This window comes from Chroicocephalus ridibundus, chromosome 5, assembly GCF_963924245.1.
Source record: "Chroicocephalus ridibundus chromosome 5, bChrRid1.1, whole genome shotgun sequence".
NCBI lineage: Eukaryota > Metazoa > Chordata > Aves > Charadriiformes > Laridae > Chroicocephalus > Chroicocephalus ridibundus.
In genome coordinates, this window is record NC_086288.1 from 24,413,214 (window position 1) to 24,436,229 (window position 23,016).

Below are 23,016 nucleotides of genomic sequence, written 5' to 3' on the forward strand. Positions count from 1 at the left end.
TGAGCTTGCCAGCTTTGATAGATTCTGGCAGTTCTAGGAAATTATTTGTGTTCAAAAATAGTTTAAAGTTTCTTGTGATAGATGAAATTGATGCAAAGCCTGAATTTAGGAAAAGGACTGCTGAAATAAAAGGTAATGGCTTTTCTCTTTCCACAGTGAAGTAGTCAACTTACCGCTCTTGGAGCTAATCAGACTTATTAAGGCCCTACATCTTCAACTTAATCAAATGATCTTTGATCTATTGATAGGCTGTCCTCAGCCATAATCATACCTGTTTCCTGGGAGTGTGTTAGTCCTGCAAGATCCAGACTCTCCCCATGTCGTCTTTGTAGAGATTACTGCATCAATTGTTATTTCTATTAAATAAGAAAAAATTGAATCTAAATGCCAGTGGTAAAACTGTGAAAAAAGACAAGTAAAACTTGTAGTGGAAGTTGTTAATTTTCTCCGGCAACTTCCTAGTTCTCAAAACTTGTATGAGTGCCTCAGTGGACTTCTTCATAACCTTTCTTCAGTGTCTTCTATGTAACAAAGCCAGATTGTGGCATGTGCTGTAAAGACCACCAACTCACCAGTGCCGAGTGCTGTAGCTGTTTTTATGAACTGCAATATAGGATTGGCCACGGTGTGGCAGTTGTGGAAACGCATGATTTTTAGATCAGACAATAATTTGGGCTCTGTATATTTCAGTCTACAAAACTATAGTAAACATCTACAGGTGCTAAGCAAAATGTTTTACTTCCTGCAAGCACGTTGGGATTTTTTTAAACACTACAAGAAGTTGAACTTATGTTTGCATTCCTCAAAACAGTTTACCATGCACTGAGCAGTATGCCTATTAGCAGTAGGATTAGATCAGCCTGTCAAATTTGGTACACATACTGGGTCTAATTGGAGAAATGCATCATAGACCACCTTCATTCTTTGTTACCTTTCTCTGCTTTATGTACAGATTCTAGAAAGAAGAGGGGGTTTTGGTTGGTTTTCTTTTTTACTTTTTAAATTCAATACTAGGTAAGCCAGACTTCTCTGAGTAAGTTAGGAAAAAAAGCAACTCCTTAAAGTGACTGCAGAGCACTTTCTCTGTCCAACTTTTCCCAGCTATCTTGTTTCCTGTGTCTTTTGTTAGCCCTGTCTGACCAGTGTCTATGCAGTATGCTAGGAGGCTTACTGGCCTTCTGGCAGACCAACTTGACATCTCAGCAAACCTTCTGCTTGCAGAAGCTGGATGATGGGGACTGCTAGTGATCAAGCTTCATGGAGCTGTGCCTAGGGAACGAGTTCTACAAATGGTTACAGCAAAACCTTTCAGATCTGCGGCCTGAATGTCGTGCTGTTCCACTTTCTGTTCACCGTGTATATTTCCATATGCATATGCCTGCATAGGATCCCATCATGACCACAGAACGAGTGTACCAAAAGTTACCGTGAGAACCACTAGTCTTGTTCTAACCCTCTTTAGTTTGGAAGCAACTTACATGAGCTTTTGTAAATGTTGTAGTATGAAGAGATTTAAGCAGATGTTGAAACTCTTGACAATGCTAATAAAAAAGTTAATGTAGGGTAGGGAATTTTATTATGTAAACGAATATATTTTCTCAGCCTGTTCTGTTTGAAAACAATTCTGCAGCATCCAAGATACAGCAAATATCAGTTAAAATTATGGCAGGTTTTTTCTTGAGTAAGCTGGCACAGCAGTGGAATTACCTTACCTAGAGCATGAGGTCTGAACTGGCATTTTATTAGGCTTTCATCAGTAAATGCACCTGGAACAGTTTCAGGAGTGCTGCATTTACTACCCTTCTTATCTGAGCCAAGAACAGCATTATTTCCCCTCACAACTTTCAGGCAAGGCAAGTGACTATTGCATTGATCTCACATGTAATAGTACTTTGCAAGTTCCATCTCTAGAGGTTTTTTTGCGTTTACTAGTTAGCATGGCTCAGAGGCATTTGGGGGTTAAGATGGGCAAGTTACTGACAGAGGTGGTTTTCACACCCCTGTAGTGTTGCAGTTAGAATGATGACCTATGGAGCAGGACTCCACTGAATGGAAAAGAGAAGTGGTTCTCAAAAAAGTAATTTCTCTGCTGTTTTTAGGGTCTGGTTTCCCGTCAGCCCCCAAGTAATTAGTGCATTTGTGAGAATGTGATGATACAGCCACTTGCAGCTCCCAGTTTTTCACGATCTTGGCCATTCAGATGAGTGCTTTTTAGGAGCTTATGATCTTAGCTTCACTTTGCAATCTAGAGAGAGCTGTTCTGACAGGAGAGACATTTTGGTTGTGAATGGTCAAGCCTGGGTGACATTACAGAAAAGGACGCAGTTAAGGTAAAGAGACTAGTTGCAGATTGAGAGACCCAGAGTACCACAAATGGGAAGGCTGGATTTATGAAATATACTAAAACGAATTTGAAAAGTTAGAGCAGGAATTACCGTTCTAGGGGCTGTGTGTGATCAGCTAACAGGGTCCCAAGGGATAAAGCAACTATAATTCAATCTTATTTAGGCCAGAAGGAATTTGCTGGCTAAGCAAGCAGCTCTGCCCACAACAGCTTTTTAGCATGATCCAGTTCAACAGGGTGTTTCATGATATGTCCAGCTTAAAGCGCAACCTAATAATTTTATTCACCAAAGAACGTGCATAAATGCCTTGCTGAATCAGCCTAGGAGAAGAAAAAGTGCTGGTGGGAACAGGATGTCTATTCTTTCTTCCTCTTCGCAATCCTGCCACATCTCCTACAGCAAAATAAGCAGCACTTGACAAGAATGAAGATAGCAGTGGCTGCACAGGTGAACAAGAATGCCAGAACATCCAGGCAGTGGTACTGGTACCAGGTGAGATGGTGAGCAGCTGGTCTCAAGTGCTTTGCTCCTTTGTGACGCATGACAAATTCAATCCAGAAGACAGCTCTGTCCAGAGGCTTAACTGGCTGGTCATGGTGTATCTTTGATAACCTTAGAGCATTTTCCTTATAGCTGCGGAAAAAAAGAAGAAACCCAAGATTTGTCACTGATGCTTGAAACAACCTGTTCAACACCTGGAAGTCCTCTTGAGGAAGGTAGACAGCCTTGCTTTTACTTTCATCAATGTTATTTAAATATATTTGAAACAGTTGGCCCATTTGACCCCTATCTGCATAAAATTGGGTTACAAACAGTAAAAGAGAAAGCCAGTATTTTGCAAAGAAAAGTTATTCAAAATTATTCCAGTTACTCCTTTAAAAAAAAGCAACATGGAAACATTTGCAGCATTTTCTGTTCCGGTATAATACAGTGTGCTGGTTCTGGCTGGGATAGAGTTAATTTTCTTCACAGTAGCTGGTATGGGGCTGTGTTTTGGATTTGTGCTGGAAACAGAGTTGATAACACAGGGATGTTTTCCTTATAGCTGAGCAGTGCTTGCACAGTGTCAAGGCCTTTTCTGCTTTTTACACTGCCCTGCCAGTGGGTAGCCTGGGGGTACCCGAGAAGTTGGGAGGGGACTCAGAATGGACAACTGACCCCAACTGACCAAAGGGATATTCCATACCATGGCAGGGGGGTTGGAACTAGATGATCTTTAAGGTGCCTTCCAACCTGAACTATTCTATGATTCTATGTGATGTCATGCTCAGCAATAAAACTAAGGAGGAGGTTGACAAGGGGGCTGCATGCACCAGATTTCATCCGGGTCTTTGGGTGCCTGGTCATCATCCAGGTTGTTATAGATCACCTCTACCATGGCTAATTCCCTCAGACTCTGGATTGTTTCCATCAGTTTGCTGCAATTTGCAAGTTCTTCCTTGGAGGGGTACCTGCCTTTTTTCCAAGGCCTTTGTCAATGGCCTTATCCTTACCAAGTGATCCCAGCTACCAGGCTTACTTACCCTCTGATTCCTGACTGATAGGTACGGTAGCCTAAGGATATTGGTAACTCGGGGTAGAAGAAAGAGTTGTTGTGGCTATGGACAGAGTAGAGATAATACAACTAGAATTGTCATCCAGAGCCTCCAGAGGATTTATACTTGCAGAGAACAAGGAAGAGAGAGAGAGAGCAGAAAACTGTCTCGGGTGCTGCACTGAGCTTTCCAAGAACTATTTTTCTCAAAGGAATCATAAAGTGTGGTATAAGGAAAATCAGATTACTCGTCTCTCCGTTCTGAGAAATGCTGATTCTCAGAAATGATAGTTTTCATCTGAAACCCGAACTCCAGCTACTCTGTATTTTTGGTTCCCGGAAGAAACAGCAGAATTTCTCATATCAGCAGCCAAAGATTTTAATAACCTCATCCTACTGTAAGGCAAGAATAAAACTTACGTGGAATTGTTAATGACTGTATTCAGTGCATCAACTAGGTCCTGCGTCTTCAGTGTGCTGAAGTCCAGCTGAACTGCAGCTCCCTTCGCCCTCATATGAGCAATGTTGTCATACTGGTCAGCAAACAGGGGAATCCCAACCATCGGGATCCCATGGTAGATAGCTTCATAGATCCCATTGGTGCCACCATGAGTGATAAAGGCCTTCGTCAAGGGGTGGCCTGGAAGGGGGAAGGAGAGGCATGTGTAACAGCAGCTGTGGCAAACTGCGTTCACTGGGACAAACTTCACTGCAAACTACCCAGGCAAATGCACTGCTAGAGAACGGTCCAGCCCTCTGGATCAGCATCAGAGATTGCACGCTTAGCTTTCACACATTCATACTCATTTTAATGCAATGTGTGAATTGGCATATTCCTCCAGACTGCCTCGTGTTACTTCAGCCTTTCTGCTGTTGCGCAGTTCTAGTTTTTACATGGTATCAGATTCACAGCTGCCCCCTGCTGCAGCCTTGCTTAGGTCAATCATTTTGAAGGGTGAGCCCTGGATGTTAACTGCAGAGGACAAATCCAGCTCCAGAGTACATGTCTACGTTGATATTTACTCCTGCCTACTGGTGGTTCTTAGCCCTGACAGACAATTGCCACCAAGTTCTGTAAGACAGAGGCATTTGCTCTAGAGATTTATCTTTCTAGCTAAGCTCAAGTTGCTGCCTTCTTGAGCCGCTGCTCCTTACTCCCTTCAGAGCCTGGCTGTATCTTCCATGGTTCTTCTACAGCCACTCACCTTAAAGTAAAAAGCAGGCCAGGAAATTAAGGCTCCAAGAGCAAACCTCTGCTGCTTAAGCTGTGAAACTAATTGTAGCCACAAGTATTATGTGGTTCTTTTGCCTGAATAAGCCATTATAGTGGAAAAACAAAGAAGGAAACAGTTTTTCCAAGGGCATAATGCATCCCAGACAGAATCAGTCTCACCAAGTAGGTCATTCTGGGGTATCCAGTCATAAATTCTGGTGTTGGAGCCCAGAGTTTCTGGTTTTGTTCCTTTGTACCGCCAGATGACCTTGAACAAAGGAAGAATAAGATAAACATAGTGCATGTGACATGTTCTTCTGTATTATTGCATGTAATGTAGGGCTTCATTCCTACCAAAGGTATGGATATTCTATACTGTATGACATCACGCTCAGCAATTAAACTAAGGAGGAAGTTGGCTGGGAGTGGGGGCGTGTGCACCCCTTTTTAGGTATGCATGTGTACCTTTTCACAGTAAATCAAATAGCTTTGTCTCCAGTTTAGCTCTTTTAGTTATCAGTTATTACGTGCTTATTATAAAAATATCAGAGTGATTTTTATATTTTGGCCTATGGATACACCTCCACGGCATTTGATTCAGAGAAGGGGAAATGCCAGAACTCCGCATGAGGTGACCCATCAGTCTGTCTCTCTGCAGAGCTGTGAGCTGCTTCCCAGCTGTGGCGCATCCAGCAGAGATGCAGATAAAAACCAGGCCAATCCAAATGTAAAAGGCTTGCTGAGGGCAACAGGAGTGACAAAAAACAAGGCAAGTCGTTTTAGACTCAAAAGGAAATTCACCTTTTGTGGAAGCTGGCTGAGGGCTCTGGCAATCAAATTACTTTTTTCATCAGTTAGGTTGTAGACCATTGACCCGAGAGAGAATACCACGATGCCATGTTCCCCTGAGCTTTGAACAAATTCTTCCATTTCCTAGGAGAGACAGGAAACATACTAAGAGTAGTTATGCTCCGCAGATTACACAGAATAAACAGGAGGAGCTAGAGACATGAGCATGCCTGCAGGGCTATGATCTTATTGGCATCATGGAGACGCAGTGGGATGGCTCCTATGACTGGTGTGTTGGAATGGAAGGACACAGGCTTTTCAGGAAGGACAGGCAGGGGAGAAGTGGAGGGGGTGTCACCCTCCATGTCAATGACCAGCTGGAGTGCATGCTTGGAGCTCTGCCTGGGGATGGATGAGGAGCCGACTGAGAGCTTATGGGTCAGGATTAAAGGGAGGACAGGGACAGGCGACATTACAGTAGGGGCCTGCTACAGGCCACCTGACCAGGAAGACCAAGTGGACGAGGCCCTCTCTAGACAGATAGGAGCAGCCTCATGTTTTCAAGCTCTAGTCCTCATAGAGGACTTCAGCCACCCCGATATCTGTTGGAGGGACAACATAGCAGGGCATAAGCAATCCAGGAGATTCCTGGAATGCATTGATGATATCTTCCTTCTCCAAGTGATAGAAGAGCCAATAAGGCAAGGTGCTATGCTGGGCCTTGCTCACACCAACAAGGAAAGGCTGGTAGGGAATGTGGAGCTCAAGGGCAGCCTTGGCTGCAGTGACCATGAAATGGTAGAGTTCATGATCCTTAGGGCAGCAGGGAGGGCATACAGCAAACTCACTACACTGGACTTCAGGAGAGCAGACTTTGGCCTTTTCAGGGATCTGCTTGGTAGAATACTGTAGGATAAAGCCCTGGAGGGGAGAGGGGTCCAGGAAAGCTCAATTCAAGAATTACCTCCTCCAAGCTCAGGAGCGATGCATCCCAACAAAGAGGAGATCGGGCAAAAATGCCAGGAGGCCTGCATGGATGAACAAGGAGCTCCTGGGCAAACTCAAACAGAAAAAGTAAGCCTACAGAGGGTAGGAGCAAGGACAGGCAGCCTGGGAGGAATACAGAGAAACTGTCTGAGCAGCCAGGGATCAGGTTAGGAAAACTAAAGCCCTGATAGAATTAAATCTGGCCAGTGGCATCAAGGGCGACAAGATAAGCTTCTGTAGGTATGTTGGTGACAAAAGGAAGACTAGGGAAAATGTGGGCCCAGGGAAGTCCCAGGGAACTACAGGCTGGTCAGTTGCACCTCTGTGCCTGGCAAGATCATGCAGCAGATCCTCCTGGAAACTGCTAAGTCACATGGAAAATGAGGTGATTAGTGACAGCCAACATGGCTTTACTAAGGGCAAATAATGTCTGAAAAATTTGGTGTTCTTCTACAGCGGCGTTACAGCATTGGTGGATAAGGGAAGAGCAACTGACATATCTACCTGGACTCGTGCAAAGCATTTGACACTGTCCCACACAACATTCTGGTCTCAAAATTGGAGATACATGGATTTCATGGATGAACCGTTCAGTGGACAAGGAATTGGCTGGATGGCCACGCCCAGAGTTGCAGTCAACGTCTCGGTGTCCAAGTGGCGACCAGTGACAAATGGCATTTCTCAGGGGTCAGTAGTGTGACCGGTGCTGTTTAACATCTTTGTCGGTGACATCAACAGTGGGATTGAGTGCACCCTCGGCAAGGTTGCTGGTGATACCAAGCTGTGTGGTGCAGTTGACATGCTGGAGGGGAGAGATGCCATCCAGAGGAACCTTGATGGGCTTGAGTGGTGAGCGGGTGCAAACTTCATGAAGTTCAACATGGCCAAGTGCAAGGTCCTGCACGTGGGTTGGGGCAATTCCAAGCACAAATATAGGCTGGGCAGAGAATGGATTGAGAGCAGCCCTGAGGGGAAGGACTTGGGTGCGTCGGTGAATGATGAGAAGTTCAACATGAGCCGTCAATGTGTGCTTGCAGCCCAGAAAGCCAACCGCATCCTGGGCTGCATCAAAAGAAGCGTGGCCAGCAGGTCGAGGGAGGTGATTCTGCCCCTCTGCTCTACTCTGGTGAGACCCTACCTGGAGTACTGGGTCCAGCTTTAGGGCCACCAACATAAGAAGGACAAGGACCTGTTGCAGCAGGTCCAGAGGGGGGCCATGAAGATAATCAGAGGGCTGGAGCACCTCTCCTATGAAGACAGGCTGAGAGAGTTCAGCCTGGAGAAGAGAAGGCTCCAGGGAGACCTTATTGTGGCCTTCCAGTACTTCAAGGGGGCCTTACAGGGAAGATGAGGAGGGACTCTTTGTCAGGGAATGTAGTGATGGGACAAGGGGTAATGGTTTTAAACTGAAAAAGAGTAGATTTAGATTAGATATTAGGAAGAAATTCTTTGCTGTGAGGGTGGTGAGACACTGGAACAGGTTGCCCAGAGAAGTTGTGGATGCCCCATCCCTGGAAGTGTTCAAGACCATGTTTGAGCAACCTGGTCTCGTGGGTGATGTCCCTGCCTGTGGCAGGGGGGTTGGAACTAGATGATCTTTAAGGTCCCTTCCAACCTAAACCATTCTATGACTCTGTGATTTCTGTGAACAGAGCATAACCTTTTAAGCTTATCAAGGAGATATCATGGTGTATGAGCACCTCTGCTGACAGAAGGGCATTACAAAGATAGACCTGGCCCTGTGCAAAACAGAGTTTCTTATCAAGAAGGAGCAGAACAAGTTGAGACAGGTGACAGAAGCTTTGTCTTTTTGAAAGCAACTCAAGCATTTTCAGGACACATTTCTGACAGAGCACAAGCAGCAGGAATGGAAGCTGGCACTGGTGTGAGAGGGCCATACCCTGTGCCACCCTCCCTAGCGTAGTCAGTCAAGGTTCTGGATTTTCATGGAACAACTACGTTGCATTTCATAGCTCTGTAGGAAGGGAGTGTGCTGAAAACTGATTAGTGTTTTTCAGCATCCTGATCAGAGATTGCTCAAGTCGCTGCTGTCACTTCAGTCAGACAGTTCTCTATTTCTTGCAATATAGCACATGTTGCTAAACACATTTTCTACAAATGAGACCAATAGGTCTTCCTGTTCCTTTTTTTAGTTAGTGACATGTGAAATGGAGCAATAGTACCCAAAAGAGAATGGTTATCCATTTGCCCCAACTCAACCCCTGCTACAGGGGAGTGTGATGAGTTAGAAGGTTTCTTTTAGTGGTGTGGAATAATTACTAAATTGGCCAAGAATACAAAAATACAGCATTGTTCACACATTAAGGAAAGTCATAAAATCGAGAGGCTTCTGAGGTAGAATACAGCCGCAGCTAGCACACGAAGAATGCAACATCTGTGATTCCCTGTACAAGGTTGTTTGCGAAACTACACGAGGGATGGAACGGAACACGCTTGTTCCGTGGCCTTCCCTTGTGACGAATAGCAGATATGGGGACGAGATGGTACTACGGAACTGATAAGCGGCCTACACGCTACCCGAGCCAACATTTCATCAAATGTTGATGAAATGCTGTCCTTTTGTGCGAACTTTGCTCACCACAATGTACCAAAACACACCTCCATCCCGGAGGCTGTCCGCCCCCGAGGTGTGAACACTCCTCCTTGAATACATTAATCATAATAAAAGTACGTATGACTAAAGTCACTCAAACTCCACTTTGAAGATAAAAAAATAATATAAAAATAGCCCAAGAGAGAGGGGATGTCAGGGAAGACACCATCGCGAAGAATTCCACCGCTGATTTCCGGGATCAGTCGACGGGCTGAGCCTCTCTTCCCCCCCATAGGGACGCCTTTGGGTAAGACTTCGATTACACCGAGCGCTTTCTCGGGGACTTAGGAATTTCTCTAGAGAATCTCTACCCTACATTTATAGCCAGGCTGTATCGTTTATAATTTTGTCGCGCGTTTGTATACTTAGCAATATCTTTATTTGCACGTGCTTTGCAGACAGTGTATTTATGACTGGCAATCCAAAAGAACCTGTATATCTGTTGTTTAAATAAACTGCACTGTTTAAGTAGCTAGCCGTTTCGCTTTCTCACTGAACGCGACCAAAACTTGAGAGAGGCCGTGCTAGTTCAGGAGCACGACTAGACTGAAGGTGCAGTCCACTATTAGTGTATCCAAATCGTAATAGTTTAATACACATTAAACGCGATTGGACTGATAGTGCAGAATTGGGCATCACTCAGAATTTAAACCTAGCCGCACCTAGCCTCCCACCTCGGTGAGGAGTGTTAGAACGCAAGGGGGTTTATCTTCTGCCAAAACCGCTTGGCCCCGTTTCACGCGACAGAATTTGGCGTAGTCCGGCGGGATTGCCATGGATAAACTGCTGCAAAAATACGATTGTGCCCCTTCCCAGGCTGGGAAGGAGTGGGCCCAAAAATTTTGGAAGGATGAAGAGAAAGTGGTGGAACGTATTGAAGAGTGTCGGGTTTCACAGGAGCTCAGAGCGGGGAAAGGCAACAAGTGGACAACTTGTACTGAAAGTACCCTGCCTCCTCTAAGGCTCCTGCAGGAGTGATAATCTAGACCAGAGCTTGTCGTGTTGCCATCATCGGTATCTGGGAGTTTCAAATTCCACCTGAACATTGCCAGTCACAGCAGAGCTTAGGCTGGAGATGCTGAGTATTTTTCTTCCTTTAAGTTGTCTTAAACTAGGCAACAATGGAAAAAGCATTTATCACTCATCTCTTTCGTGACTCCATTTTGTCTACAGAATTTGTCCTGTCACAGTGCCTTTTTGCATCAGGTATTTCAATGGTATCATGGGCAGCAAGTCTGTACCTTAGAATTAAATCTTACACTTAACTACTCCAAGGTAGCACCTGTTTTTCCTAAAACAAACGCTGTATTCCCTCCTGCTGAACTCAGCTATCTTCTAAGACAGCAGGCTCTAAACCCAGCCCTCAGTTTGCATGATATGGGCAGATTGCTAAATATCTCTGTGCTCCCCACCGGCAGGAGAGCATCTTCTTTAAGAATGAGGTTTCTCAGGACACGGCTTGCGTGGTTGATCAGGGAGAGAAACGGCTTTTGTTCTGCTGGGCACTCAACCAACCAACGTCAGAACAAAGTTGGGATACCTTTGATAGTGGCTTTGCAGGCTGGCAATGAAGTCCTCCAACAAACTCAAAGTTGGGCAGGAAAGGGCGTGGAAATTCAAAGTCCCAGTATGTTCTGATTAACCATATCTCTGCTTTCCCCATCGTCTCACACAGGGTTGTGGGCCTTCCTATGGACAAGGTACAAGGGGTTTACAGCATACGCAGGAGCAGTTTTGTTTGTTCTGGATTGCAAAATAGGAGACTTACTTACCTTTGTCTTTTGGCACTCCCAGTCAGTATAGTTTAGCAAATCACGCATTAAATGAATATATGGACAAATTCAGACCTATTCCTTGCCCCGTCCTGTGTTTGGCTTTGACACGTTGCCATGAACAAGGTAATACAATCTTTAAAAGAATTTTGAACCTTCAGGGTGAATTAAGAGCAGTACAAGACTAAGTGGGAAGCACTTAGTTTCTGTGATACAGAAGTGCAATTCTTGTACCGCTGAAAGACTTCATTACCTGTGCTTGTAATAAAAACGCACTTTGGGGAAGAGAACAATCACGGAAAATTTAGTTCTAAATAAAAAATAAATGAATCACAAAGTGATGACCACCAATCAGGGAGGAAGAAATTTTTTAAACAAAGTTCTGTGGCATTTTTCAAGTGGTGACTCAGTCAGTAGCTGCTCAGACTACAATAGCAGACAGGTACAGCCATCCCTAGTTCTTTTGGGGACTGGGTCAGCCCCTTTTGATACATAATGGGAAAATTTGGCCAAATCCATAGATGCTCTGAATGTCATTTTATGCAAAATTAAATGTCTCTAGAAATCCATCTACAGAAAATAATCCAATTGGTAAAACTGTGTTATAGCTTCCCATTTGGAAAAATATATATTCGCAGGTACATGTTGCAAGTTGTCTCTGCAATATTTTCCACACAAAGTGGAACTGGGGAGTAAAAGGGTTAGCAGTGTTGGTAAATCATTGTCCAAAGCCTGCCGAATGCAAGCAGGAACGAAGCAAAATAAGCAGCAAGATAAAAATTATTTGTAGGGCATCTTCTTATACTACTTGATCAGCGTTACAATTTACACTAGTAATTTTTTTTATTTTAAATAAAGAACAACGTTTACTTAATAAGTACTCTTTGCTAAATAATAACTAAATAATATTACTCTCTACTAAAATAAGTAAAAAGTAAAGTCAGTTACAAAGTTACTGGAGTGAAAATTAAGCCTGCATTACAAGTAGAGGGATATAAAGGTGTAATTAAGTCTTACATAGTATTTAAAAAAAATAATTCAATCCATGGAATAGGGACTAGTTTGCAGAGCACAGTGGTGTTTTTGGGAAATGCAGGAAGAGATTGGAGGACAACAGAATAGATGTCCTTGTGCTTGCTGTTCACTCATTATCTGCTTAAGCATAGATATTTTGTACAAGATTCAAAGTCCAAAGACTTTGAATCAAGCCTGAGTTGTACTAGGTTGGAAGAAAAATTTCAGATACGTATGGAGTTTAAGGAGACTATTTCAAACTCTGAATGGTGTATGAAAGGGAAAGGTGACAGTTCTTAGCATTTATTGTTGGAGAACATGCACTATGCACTCACGCTTAGCATCCTGTACTACACAGGGTTGCAAGATGATACCTCCAGATGATGCACGCAATATGAATGAGGAGTGCTTTTTTGCTCTGCAGTTGTCCAGAAGCAGGCAGCGTTCCCAGTTAAAACAGGTTTAACTCCATCCCTGTGTTGTCAGTGGAGCTGTCTCCAGTGCCTTACACTTAATTAAGGAATGATTTTGCCCTCCAGCTTTTATCTGCTACCATCCTAATTGTAGAAGTGCCTGTCATCAAGTGGCGACAACTGTCCTCTGAAAACACTAAAATGCGCATACAGCTTACTGCAAGAGCTCACCAGCAGTATCATCACTGGCAAAAATTAGAACTATGTGCTCTAAAGGTCCTCAAGAGGAACTAGAACAAAACCGCACTAGTGTCTGTTAGACTAGACCAGACCTAAAATGGAAAGCACAGCCTTCATGTGACCAAAATGGGAGTGCCATCTCTGCTGGCCATTGAGATAGAGTATTTTGAGACAACAGCATTGAGCTCCCAAAACATTCAAAAGGTACAACCTATGCAAGAGGAGAAACCACTCAACAGCTGCCTTACCTAAGACATTACTGTAGTACCCATCCAATTCGTCTTGCCAAAACTTGGAGAAAAATAAATCCATGTAAAAGTAAAAGAGGAAGTTCTGTAGTCGTTCCGCAAAGGACATCTGGTCTGTCAGCTGTATTGTGCTAGCAGGCACATAAGAAGGTGGGGATGGGAGTCCACCGCACAGCCGCTCTGCCACATTCCCAAAAGAGAAGCGGAAGCTGTAGACAAAAGGGATCTCTAGGATTTCTGCTACAAGCTCCCCACCTGCAGACAGGGGGTCAGCGATCAGAACATCAAACTTGGCCTGCCGCAGCTTTGCTATCAGCTGAGGGTTCATCACCAAGGTGTCACAGGTCTGCTTTGACATTTTGATAAAGACTTCCATGTCCTCTTTCATCCTCCACATGATCTCCCAGGGGAAGGCATTAGAGATCTCATTCATCCAGAAATTGAGGAAGTCCTCCATGACAGCATCCAGGGTCTTCTGGGTAAAGGGGACTTGCAGGACCTCAAAGGTGAAGGGGGAGGAGGTGTCTTGGTAGTTGATGAGCAGGTTGCTTGAGGGCACCAGCACAGTCACTTCATGACCCCGGAGAACAAGCTCTTCCAGCAGCACTTTCAAATTGATCCAGTGACTTGCATCGGTGGGCCAGACCACCACCTTCCCACAAAAGCCAGCACTCCAGCAGCACGCAAAGGCCCAGAGCAGCCAGGGGAACCTTGGCCTCATCATCTCAGCAGTTCATGTACAACTCTGGTCTGACCAAGCTGGAAACAGTTTAGTGCTCCAGTGTGCAAACACTTTAGAGCCAACCAATAAAAGTGAGATCCACTTGGTGCCAAGCTTGGCAAGAGAGCATGCCAGAACACACTCATGGGAGGGCAGGGCAAGCAGCAAATCCCGCCCTGCAGTTTCCTGCAGAGCCACAGCTGATCTTGAAATGATGGCAACTCCTGTTTCTGCTCACCACAAAGTGCATTTTGCAGCATGTGAGGACCAGAAGCCCTTTCCCTGTGCTGTGGTTCAATCTTGATAGGCAGCTAAGCACACAGAGCCTCCCACTCCCCCACAGTGGGAGGGGAAAAGAATCAAAAGGGCAAAAGTTAGAAAACTCATGGGCTGAGATAGAGACAGCTTAATAAGCAAAAACCAAAAATACAACCAAGAAAAACAAGTGATGCGAAAAGGAAATTGCTCACCTCCCTGACCAACGGCAGCCCTGTCAAACTCCACCCCCCCATACCCCTCAGCTTTTTTTGCTGAGCACATCACATGGTACGGGATATCCCTTTGGTCAGCTGGGGTCAGCTGTCCCGCCTGTGTCCCCTCCCAAGTTGTGCACCGCCAGCCTACTCTCTGGGAGGAGCAGTGTGAGAAGCAAAAAAAGCCTTGATGCTGTGTAAAAACTGCTCAGTAATAACTAAAGCATCCCCGTGTTATCAACACTGTTTTGAGCACAAATCCAAAATATAGCCCCATGACGAAAATTTCTACTATGAAGAAAATTCATTCTATTCCAGCCAAAATCAGTATACCCTGATACCAGATCTTCAAGGTGAAAGTACACATTCCAGTACCAAGCAGGAGCTCAGGCTTGGGAAAGCATATGAGCAGCCCATGGGACTTCTTTGACAACTACAAGATGAACCCTGTCTATCACTTGACTACAGCCTAAATTTGTGTCTTTGCACTGTAAGAACCAACCTACCTGTAAAGCTGGTTACAATTTTTATCTCCTTCTTTACTTGGTGCAAAATGTCCTGCAGTGAATCACAACTAGGTCACCGGGTGCTCTTGTTCTGTCCTTTCTATAACTAGATGCTGTGGACACACAGGACTGCCGCTGGAAGGACACAGTCCTGGTAGAGATGACTCCAGCATCAGGCCAGCCCAGGAGAGAAACAGGAGGAGGTGAGGAGCACAGATTTTGCTCACCTTGCTGCTTCTGTGCCTTCTCTTGGGAAGATGCTGCAAACTGACATCAGTGTATCCGTATCATATTGCCCAGGACAGATAATGCCAAGACAAGAGACCTGACTTCTCCTCTTGACTGTATCCTGCAGATGTAGTGGAGGTGCTTGGTGCTGCTGATGTCTTGAGGGAAAAGAACAGGCAGCTTCTCTCTCCTGAGCAGAGGGCGAATGAGGCTGAGACTGAGCATAAACAGAGCCTGAGCACTAGTCCAGGAGCTCAGCACCACCACATGAGCTCCCCTCACAAGACTGACAGTGGAGCAAGCAGTCTTTCATCATGCTTCAACCTCATTACTTGAAAAAGCCTTTAGGTAGCTCTAGGAAAGCAGCTAGATTAATAAGAACCCTGAGGAAGATTTTCCAAAGAGAAAGAGAAGACGCATGTATACGCTGCAGGAGCTGGGACATTTCCCCCATTTCTAAGAGATGCTTGCCCCTTCCTTTCACGCCTCCTTCAGGGCTGGATACACTCCAGATCAAAGCGTGTCACTGTCAGGGCAGAGAACAGCTAAGCTAACACAGCTAACAAAACAGGTATTGCACATGGAGCCTTAAGTGCTAAACCCCACATTTAACAATAGAAAAGACAAGACAAGATCCAAGCAGCTCTGAGGCTTACACAGCAGGATATCAGCAAACCATGCTTCTGCCAGCAGAAGGTTTTGTACTCTGTCAAACATGATAAGAAACACCAGTAAACACACAGCTAGGTACTCTAATAGTAGGACATCTTAACAACTTAGCTCTCTTAGCACAATTACACCCTACTAGTGAAATATAAATAAAAACACTTAGAGTCCTATATTGAAATAATATCCATTTTATCTGCCCACCAATAGATGTCTTTGCCCTGTTTCCTTTTAAGTATTACAGTAATTGCTTAGAGCAAAAATGTGAAAATAATTATGCAACTATTATTTAAAAAAGAGAAAAACCTATACATAAATACAACTATCTTCTCATATTTCTTTTAGACACTTTCAAAAAAGCAAAGAACCCTTTATCACTGCAAATTGGAGCTCAGCTGCTCTCCCAAATCTTTACAAAACCAGAGGAGGCCATTATCTGTCATTTTGAGATAAGCTGGCAAGCAAGAAGGGTACTAGGGGAAAAAGATAGTATTGTTGTATAGCTTACCAAAACCATTTTTTACTTCTACTTCAAAAGGTCTAATTCAGCACTAGTGTTTGGTGGGTTTATGGTATTAGTCTTCTGTTCTTAGTGTTTGTCATGATTCATTTATGAATGTGACTGATGAGCTCTGTTCCCAGTGGCTTTAGCACTGTTTTAGCTATCCTAGAAGTACCTGTACAGACTTAGCTGTAGTAGTGTAGCAGGTCGGGATTAACAGGTAACCTTTGTACTCGCCTGGATTGTTTGACTTGACTTGGAGGAAGGAGCGTGAGTTCAGGGCTGTCTTGCTCCTAATTTCTGACTTAACCTCTAAGCTCTCGTGTGTGTATAGCAGATGTAATTTCTAGAAGAGCAGCCTTACCTAAAACATCACTGTAGTATTGATCCCAACTTCCCCAGAAAAGGTAATGGTATACGATGTCCTGCACAGTGTAGGTGAGGATGTTTTTTAGCCTTTCCAGGAAAGTCATCCGATCTGTTAGGCAGCTTACAGTGGCTGGTACGTAGGAAGGAGGTGCTGGGAGTGTCCCACAGAGCCTCTCTACGGTATTGCCTATGGAGAACCGGATGGTGTACACAAAGGGGATACCCAGCTTCTCAGCAAACAGCTCCCCACTGGGTGACAGTGGGTCTGCCAAGAGGACATCGAAGCTGGATGCTCTCAGTCTCTCCAGCAGCGCCTCATTCTTCAGGACTTCATCACAAATGATTTTGGTTACATTTTCCAGCTTGTGCACCAGTTGAGCTATCTTGTAAAGACTTTCCCAGACAGGTATCACTCTCTCCTGGTAAAACCAAAAATAGAAAGCTTCTTCCAGTATAGTAGCCATCTCTGTTTTGGTGATCGGCACCTCAACGACCTCGAACTGGAAGGGTGAAGGCTGTGTGGGGTCAAGGATGAGGAAGCACGAAGGCAGCAGCACAGTCACCTCATGGCCCCGGACCACAAGCTCCTGGAGTATGTACTTCATGTTCAGCCAGTGGCTGTTGTCAGCCGGCCAGACCAACACCTTCCCCCCAGACCCACAGCCCAGCACAGCCAACAGCCACAGCACCGCCACCTCCTTCCCAGCCATAGCCTGCCCTGTGTGGCAATGACACTCTGGCCCTCCTTCACCAGGAGCTGCAGCGCTCCCGAGCTGGGCTGGGCTGGGCATGCGTGACACTGGTTTGCTTCAGAGGGCAGGGAGACAAGTTAGCTGGTGCAAAATCCTGTCCTGGATAATGGCATGTGACTGCGACCAGCTGGCACCATCTGGTGGGAAATAGCTTGCTGAAGCTGGAAGATACTCTTCCTCTGGAGCAGTGGGGAGAGCTGTCGGTCCTGGGGGGCTCAGTCCAGCGAGGATTGTGTCCTGTTGGTCATCCTGGCCCTCTTGCCTGTCTAACTACAGTCTCTATGTTATTTGTTTGGTAGAAGAGGTGACTTTCATTCTTCTGGCTCTTTGAAGCACAGCTGGGTGTGCAGAGAAGATGTTCACCCACTGCATGGTCACCCTTTTGCTTTATAAAGCCCCTGAGCGTCCATTTGCAGTGTACTTAAGTTGGTGATCCAGGGCTGCAGCTAAAAAGTTGTGTCTCAAAGCGGATGTAACTACAGGGCAAGTGACTCCAGGATTAGAGTAAGACTATCCTCATGTGAACTTGCCTTTTCCAGAGCACGCATCGCGGGAGGCCAGAACTGGTAAGTGATGGTGTGGGCTGTCCTGCCTGCCACTAGGTGCCAATTATGCACTGTAAGTTGAACCAGAAAGTCTGTTAAACGGGTTTATTTATGGTCACCCTTCTGATGTGCAATTAAGAAATAATGTAAGTCCTCTTCACTGTGCTAAAAATCATCCTTACTGGGCTTCTGCCCAGCTCTGTTATGCAATGTTTTGGTAATGTTGTTGTGCAAGACTTTTGCTACAACTTCCCTGCTGCCTAGAGCATCCTTTCCAGGATGAAAATGAGGGCGATGGAAGCAGTTTGGTTGTGAGAAGCCAAGCTGAGATACCTCACCTGCTGTGTATAAGACAACAGTTTGGTGTACTTGTGGAGTCCTGCAGCATGCAGGTATTTGCAGGCAATTGACCCCTGAGAGATTTGCAGGTGCTCTTTTTCACAAGCTCAATGTGAGGTTAGTGAAAATAGCGTGTTGATCATGTGTGATTAATACTTAAATAAATGTATGTTTCTACATATTCACTCAAAGCAGTCCAGAAGAAAAGCCTGCAGAGGAAGACTTGTTGCTTTCACCGTTTGCTTGTGGGTCAAGGGTGTGTTTTAAATAAAACTTGTTTTGTGCAGAAAGGATTGGCTTTATGTGACCAGTGACATAAGTGAAGTCTCTATTACAAAGCCACAATGCATTTCAGTATTGCTGCTGAGGGAGGCAGGGTTGGCTCGTAATTCACCAGCTCCCCCCTCCTTGTATGATACTCAGGATTAGGAAAACAGCTCTGTCCCTGGCTGCTTTCTGCGCAAGCAGTCATTGGAGGGGGCAATGTGTAAGCTGAGCTCCCTTGCTGAGGGCCCTATATGGTGTGGAAGTTGTTTCAACCTCCACGTTAAAAATAATTAATGGCAGAAGTAAAACGCACCAGTCAGGATGACCACCAATCCCCATCTCAGTGCAATGGCATAGCAGCACAGCACCCTGCAGGGGAGTGGGTGCAACTGACGGACCCTGGTGGCTCATTCCATTTTCCACATAGGGGCATAATGACAAACTTCTTGCTGACCTCTCTCAGACCTTGACTTTGCCACCCTGCCAGGTTCCTACCTCTGTAGGTCATAAGGTGGGAGGCTGTGTAATGAGAAATGAAGTAGCAGGAGGCTTACCTAAGACCTTGCTATAGTAGATATCCCATTCTCCCCAGTAGCTCTGGAAAACGTAGTCTTGCAGGTGGTAAGACACAATGTTTTTTATTCTCTCGCTGAAGGACATGCAGTCGGTGAGCTCAGACAGGGCTGCGGGTGCATAGGATGGTGGGGCTGGGATCTTGCCGCAGTGCCTCTCCACAGTGGAGGCTGGGGAGAAGCGTAGTGAGTAGATGAAGGGGATGGCCAGCTTGAGAGCCAGGAGGTCGCCACAGAGGGTCACTGGGTCTGACAGCAGCAGGTCATAACTAGACCCCTGCAGATGGGCCATCAGCTCTTGGTTGCTTAGCACTGCATTGCACATTAGTCTGTTCATGTGGTGCCAGTTTTTGGACAGTTTTCCCAGATCCTTGTAAAACTGCCAGAAGGTTAAGGTTGTTGGCCTGTTATTCAGCCACAGTGCCACTACATCCTCGATCAGGTTCTCAATGGTGTCTTTCTTGAAGGGCACATTATAGACCTCAAACTTCTCTGTGGCCTCAGCCCTGGGTTTAATGAAGAGGGAAGCGTTGGATACCAGGATGGTGACGCTGTGCCCACGGCGGATGAGCTCCTGTATAACTATCTGCACGTTCAGCCAGTGGCTGCCTTCCGTTGGCCAGACCAACACGTTCCCACAGAAGACAGGCCCTAGAAGAGCAACCTGAAAAAGGAGCAGCTGGAGGTATTTCTTAGAGATGGTGGCTTTTGTGGCCATGGCAGGGCTAGGGGCTAGATAGTCTAGGAGTTTTCTCTTCCAGTTGGGAATGCTGCACCTCTGTGTTGTGTTTGATGGCTCTTTACTAGCACTCCAAGCAAAAGCAAGAATTTGCTGTTGCTCAGGTGGGGCCTTTAAAACCCAAATTTGGTCTCAGGTCTGAAAAGACAGAAAAGGATGTTTGGTGATTCATTTTTCCCTTTGTGCTTTCTACCCTGTTAGATCCCCCCTGAGGGAGTTCCTTTCCCTGGTTAGCAGGGTGGCATCAATCCCTGCTGCTGTCAAAGGTCTGCCTTCAAGCTAATCCATTTGCACAAGAAGAATTTAATCCTTTATTTTTTTATATCTTTTATAGTTTTTCAGAGGAATCCTTACCATGAAATAAAAGCAAATAACAGGGGCCTCTTCTATCTGTGTAATAACCATATCAGTAAATGCTGGCAGATTTACTATAAGTATTAGCAAACAAGTGGCACTGCTGCCAACACTGGAGAAATACTGAGATTTGCTGGAGAACGCATGACCACACCTGATTTTACAATGCCTGTTTTCAATTGCAGCAGCTGTAGTATCTGTATACTGTAATGTTTCTATTACTTATGGCAGCAAACCTACCTGTACTTAAAGATATATTTCTCTTATTCTGAGAGTTTCCCAGCTTTCTCCACCTTTCTTTCCAGAAGCAGCACAGGGGCTTATTTAGGCAACAGGCAGCAGTACTACAGGGAGTGTCTGGTTGAAGATACTGCTAGTCTTGGGGCAAAAGCCCAGGGCAACACAAGGCGGAGGGGCACCTATGATGGGACTAGCAGTGGCAAATTATACCGTGGGCATCCTTAAGCCTCCTCAACTGATCTATAGCCATGTCCCTGCTGGTAAATCTATGAGTTACTGGCATAGTTGTGCCCCAGCCCCTGCGGAGAGCTGCTCTGCCTCTCCAGATTTCGTTAATTCAAGTTGGTGCACCTTTACAGAGGAAGAAATCGCAAGTGAGCCAGCCCCCTGGATGCCAGCTCTGATACTCAAACAAATCACTTGTGTGGCTCCCGTGAACTAGCGATGCCAGAGGCTGGCCAAGGAAGGAGAGGCCACAGGGCACATTTAAGTAACTGACTTGGAAGCAGCATCCTTTTTCAGGGTGCGATGTTAGAAGTGCTGATGTTTCCCACACTGAGAGAAGGAAGCAAATCCTTCATTTGGGTGATGGTAATGTCAATAATAACATGTAGTTTGTTCTGGTATGTGACAGGTGGTTTCCAACTGCTCCCAGACAACTCAACGCAGGAAGCATGTTGCTACTGTCTGGGACACATCACCACCAACCTGGCCATGTTGTGGGCTCAGTTCAGGTGTCTAAACATGGGTCTGGAGCCCTCCTGTTCCCTAAAGGTGCTTCTCACAGCAAAACCAACATCTTCTAGGGCGGCTCGCGCTTGGAAAGTTGGTGCTTGAATGTAAGGCGCTATGTCCTGGAAGGAGCTCTTAACAACTAGGAGCCAAAATGACAACTAAAACCCATGCATAGAATGATACACTTGATCCAACAAAATTTGGGGAACAAACGCTATGCAGCAAAAAACTCTTACCTAGCAGAGTCTTCCGGGGTGCGTAGGCATTGTGCTCTGAGTTGCGAGCTGCGATTTGCTGCACCGTTCTTCTTCCGTTTCTTGCTGCTCACCTCCTCCGCGCCCGGGCTGCTCTGGCAATGTTTGGTATCGGGCAGAAGGACCTTAAATAAGTTACCCTCTGAACGGGGCTTTTCAAAAGGAGGAAGTAATACAATATGGGGTGATCATAACAAGGCATGTATTCTGGGATTATTCATTGCTTTGTTATGCTCCAGTAATTTAACAGTCGAGGTGGTCTTCCCCATGATAAGGTATATTATAATGTTATTACAGAGCCAGATTCTCAGAAGGACTTTGCGTCCTCTAGCTCCGAAATAAGGTGTGTGACTGGTAAAAAGATTTTTCACTCCCTTCAGGGTGCCAGCTGGCAGAACAAAATTGTTTGTTAAGTAATAGGCTTGTTTATAAACTGTCCACAGGAACATAGAGAAAATGTTGTGGTTTCTTTGCAGAGTTTTTCAAAAGTTGGTATGTTACCTGTGCTGCGTGTGTGGCCCTTGATTCTGGAGATCTAGGCCAGTTCTTAATGACTTGAAAATACAGGAATCTAAAGGTGCACCTCCTTGGTTTTTAAATATTTTCCATAATATTCAACCTGGCTTTTTCTAAACCCTCGGAATTCAGGAAGAATTATGCCAGCCATGCTTCAACAGTAATTTGGCCTTACAGCGAGGAATTTCACTACGATCGCTCTGTATACCTTTGTATTCAGGACAGTATCTTTTTTCAGGCTCATTTACCATATTTGGGAAAGTTCTGTAAGAAACTTAAAGCTTTTCCAGCAGCTATTGAAAGGCCATGTTCATGCAGGCTAGGGCAGATGGGAATCTGGGTTTCCTTTCTAACCCCTCTAATTCCTCCGTAGCAAATGAGCGCTATTACTAGGGGAACCAGAGGGTTAAATTTGCCTTGTTTCCATCGCCAGGTTTTAAAGACGATACTCAGATTACTCTTAATGCAGAGAAGATAAGTATTTTGAGAGGACTGAAGGACAAAATCCAGCAAATGAGAGAAAAGTGGGGCTGAAGAAAGTAGATGGTGTTAAGTGTCTGTTTTTCACACATCTAGCGTTACTAAGTAGAAGTGCTGCAAATGCTGATGCAACCTGCAGCCTTGTTAAATAACGACAGGCTTTTTGAGGCAAAGGTGAGTTATGCAAAAGTTAGGCAACACAAACTGGTGTTTTCCACATACGGGTCTCTTCACCGTTTTGCTGAATGAATGGGGGTGAGGGTGTACGTGGCACCTGTATTTCTAGAAAACCTTGAGGCCAGCCAGCACCTCAAAAATTCAGTGCCAGGGTAGAAAAGGGAAGCTTTTGCCCTGAGAAGCACCCAGTGACTCTGTGGTTTTCCTTTAACTTATTGCTTCTGGACTGAAAGCAGACTTGAAAGTCTTGACTATGTTTTTTCGTGGGTTTTTTTGTTGTTGTTGTTGAGGGGGGGGAAGGCTGGGTGGGGAAAACGTCAAGGTTGGCTCATCCCTGAGTACAGACTGGATGGAGCAATTTTGCGGAGGCACGTGTGCAAATGTTGAGTAAAACGCCTACTCGCACGTAATC

General features: G+C 45.2%; 1 protein-coding gene across 3 annotated transcripts; it reads right to left on the reverse strand.

The window, feature by feature from the left end:
• Positions 1–486: 486 nt before the first annotated feature.
• Positions 487–19,827, reverse strand: LOC134516592 (UDP-glucuronosyltransferase 2A2-like). 3 transcript variants are annotated; one of them, XM_063336943.1, is made up of 6 exons: positions 19,092–19,827; positions 11,023–11,171; positions 5,894–6,025; positions 5,273–5,360; positions 4,300–4,519; positions 487–2,978 (listed from the first exon to the last, which is right to left on the reverse strand). In XM_063336943.1, exons 1-6 carry the CDS (start codon positions 19,825–19,827, stop codon positions 2,702–2,704), a joined length of 1,602 nt encoding a protein of 533 aa, XP_063193013.1. In that variant the 3' UTR covers positions 487–2,701. The 3 variants fall into 3 exon arrangements, with proteins under 3 accessions (XP_063193013.1, XP_063193014.1, XP_063193012.1); XM_063336944.1 differs by lacking the exon at positions 19,092–19,827 and adding an exon at positions 16,630–18,430; XM_063336942.1 differs by lacking the exon at positions 19,092–19,827 and adding an exon at positions 13,170–14,425.
• Between the last annotated feature and the right edge of the window lie 3,189 nt (positions 19,828–23,016).

What these genes read in the sequence shown, in the direction of transcription:
- LOC134516592 (XM_063336944.1), bottom strand. Translation starts at nt 17,425, where the DNA reads ATGCCCAGCCCAGCCCAGCTCGGGAGCGCTGCAGCTCCTGGTGAAGGA. An exon ending in ATACTACAGTGATGTTTTAG is followed by an intron (nt 11,172 to 16,629) that starts GTAAGGCTGCTC and finishes CCTTGTCCATAG; the next exon opens with GAAGGCCCACAACCCTGTGT. An exon ending in ACAGTCATTAACAATTCCAC is followed by an intron (nt 2,979 to 4,299) that starts GTAAGTTTTATT and finishes TTTTTTCCGCAG; the next exon opens with CTATAAGGAAAATGCTCTAA.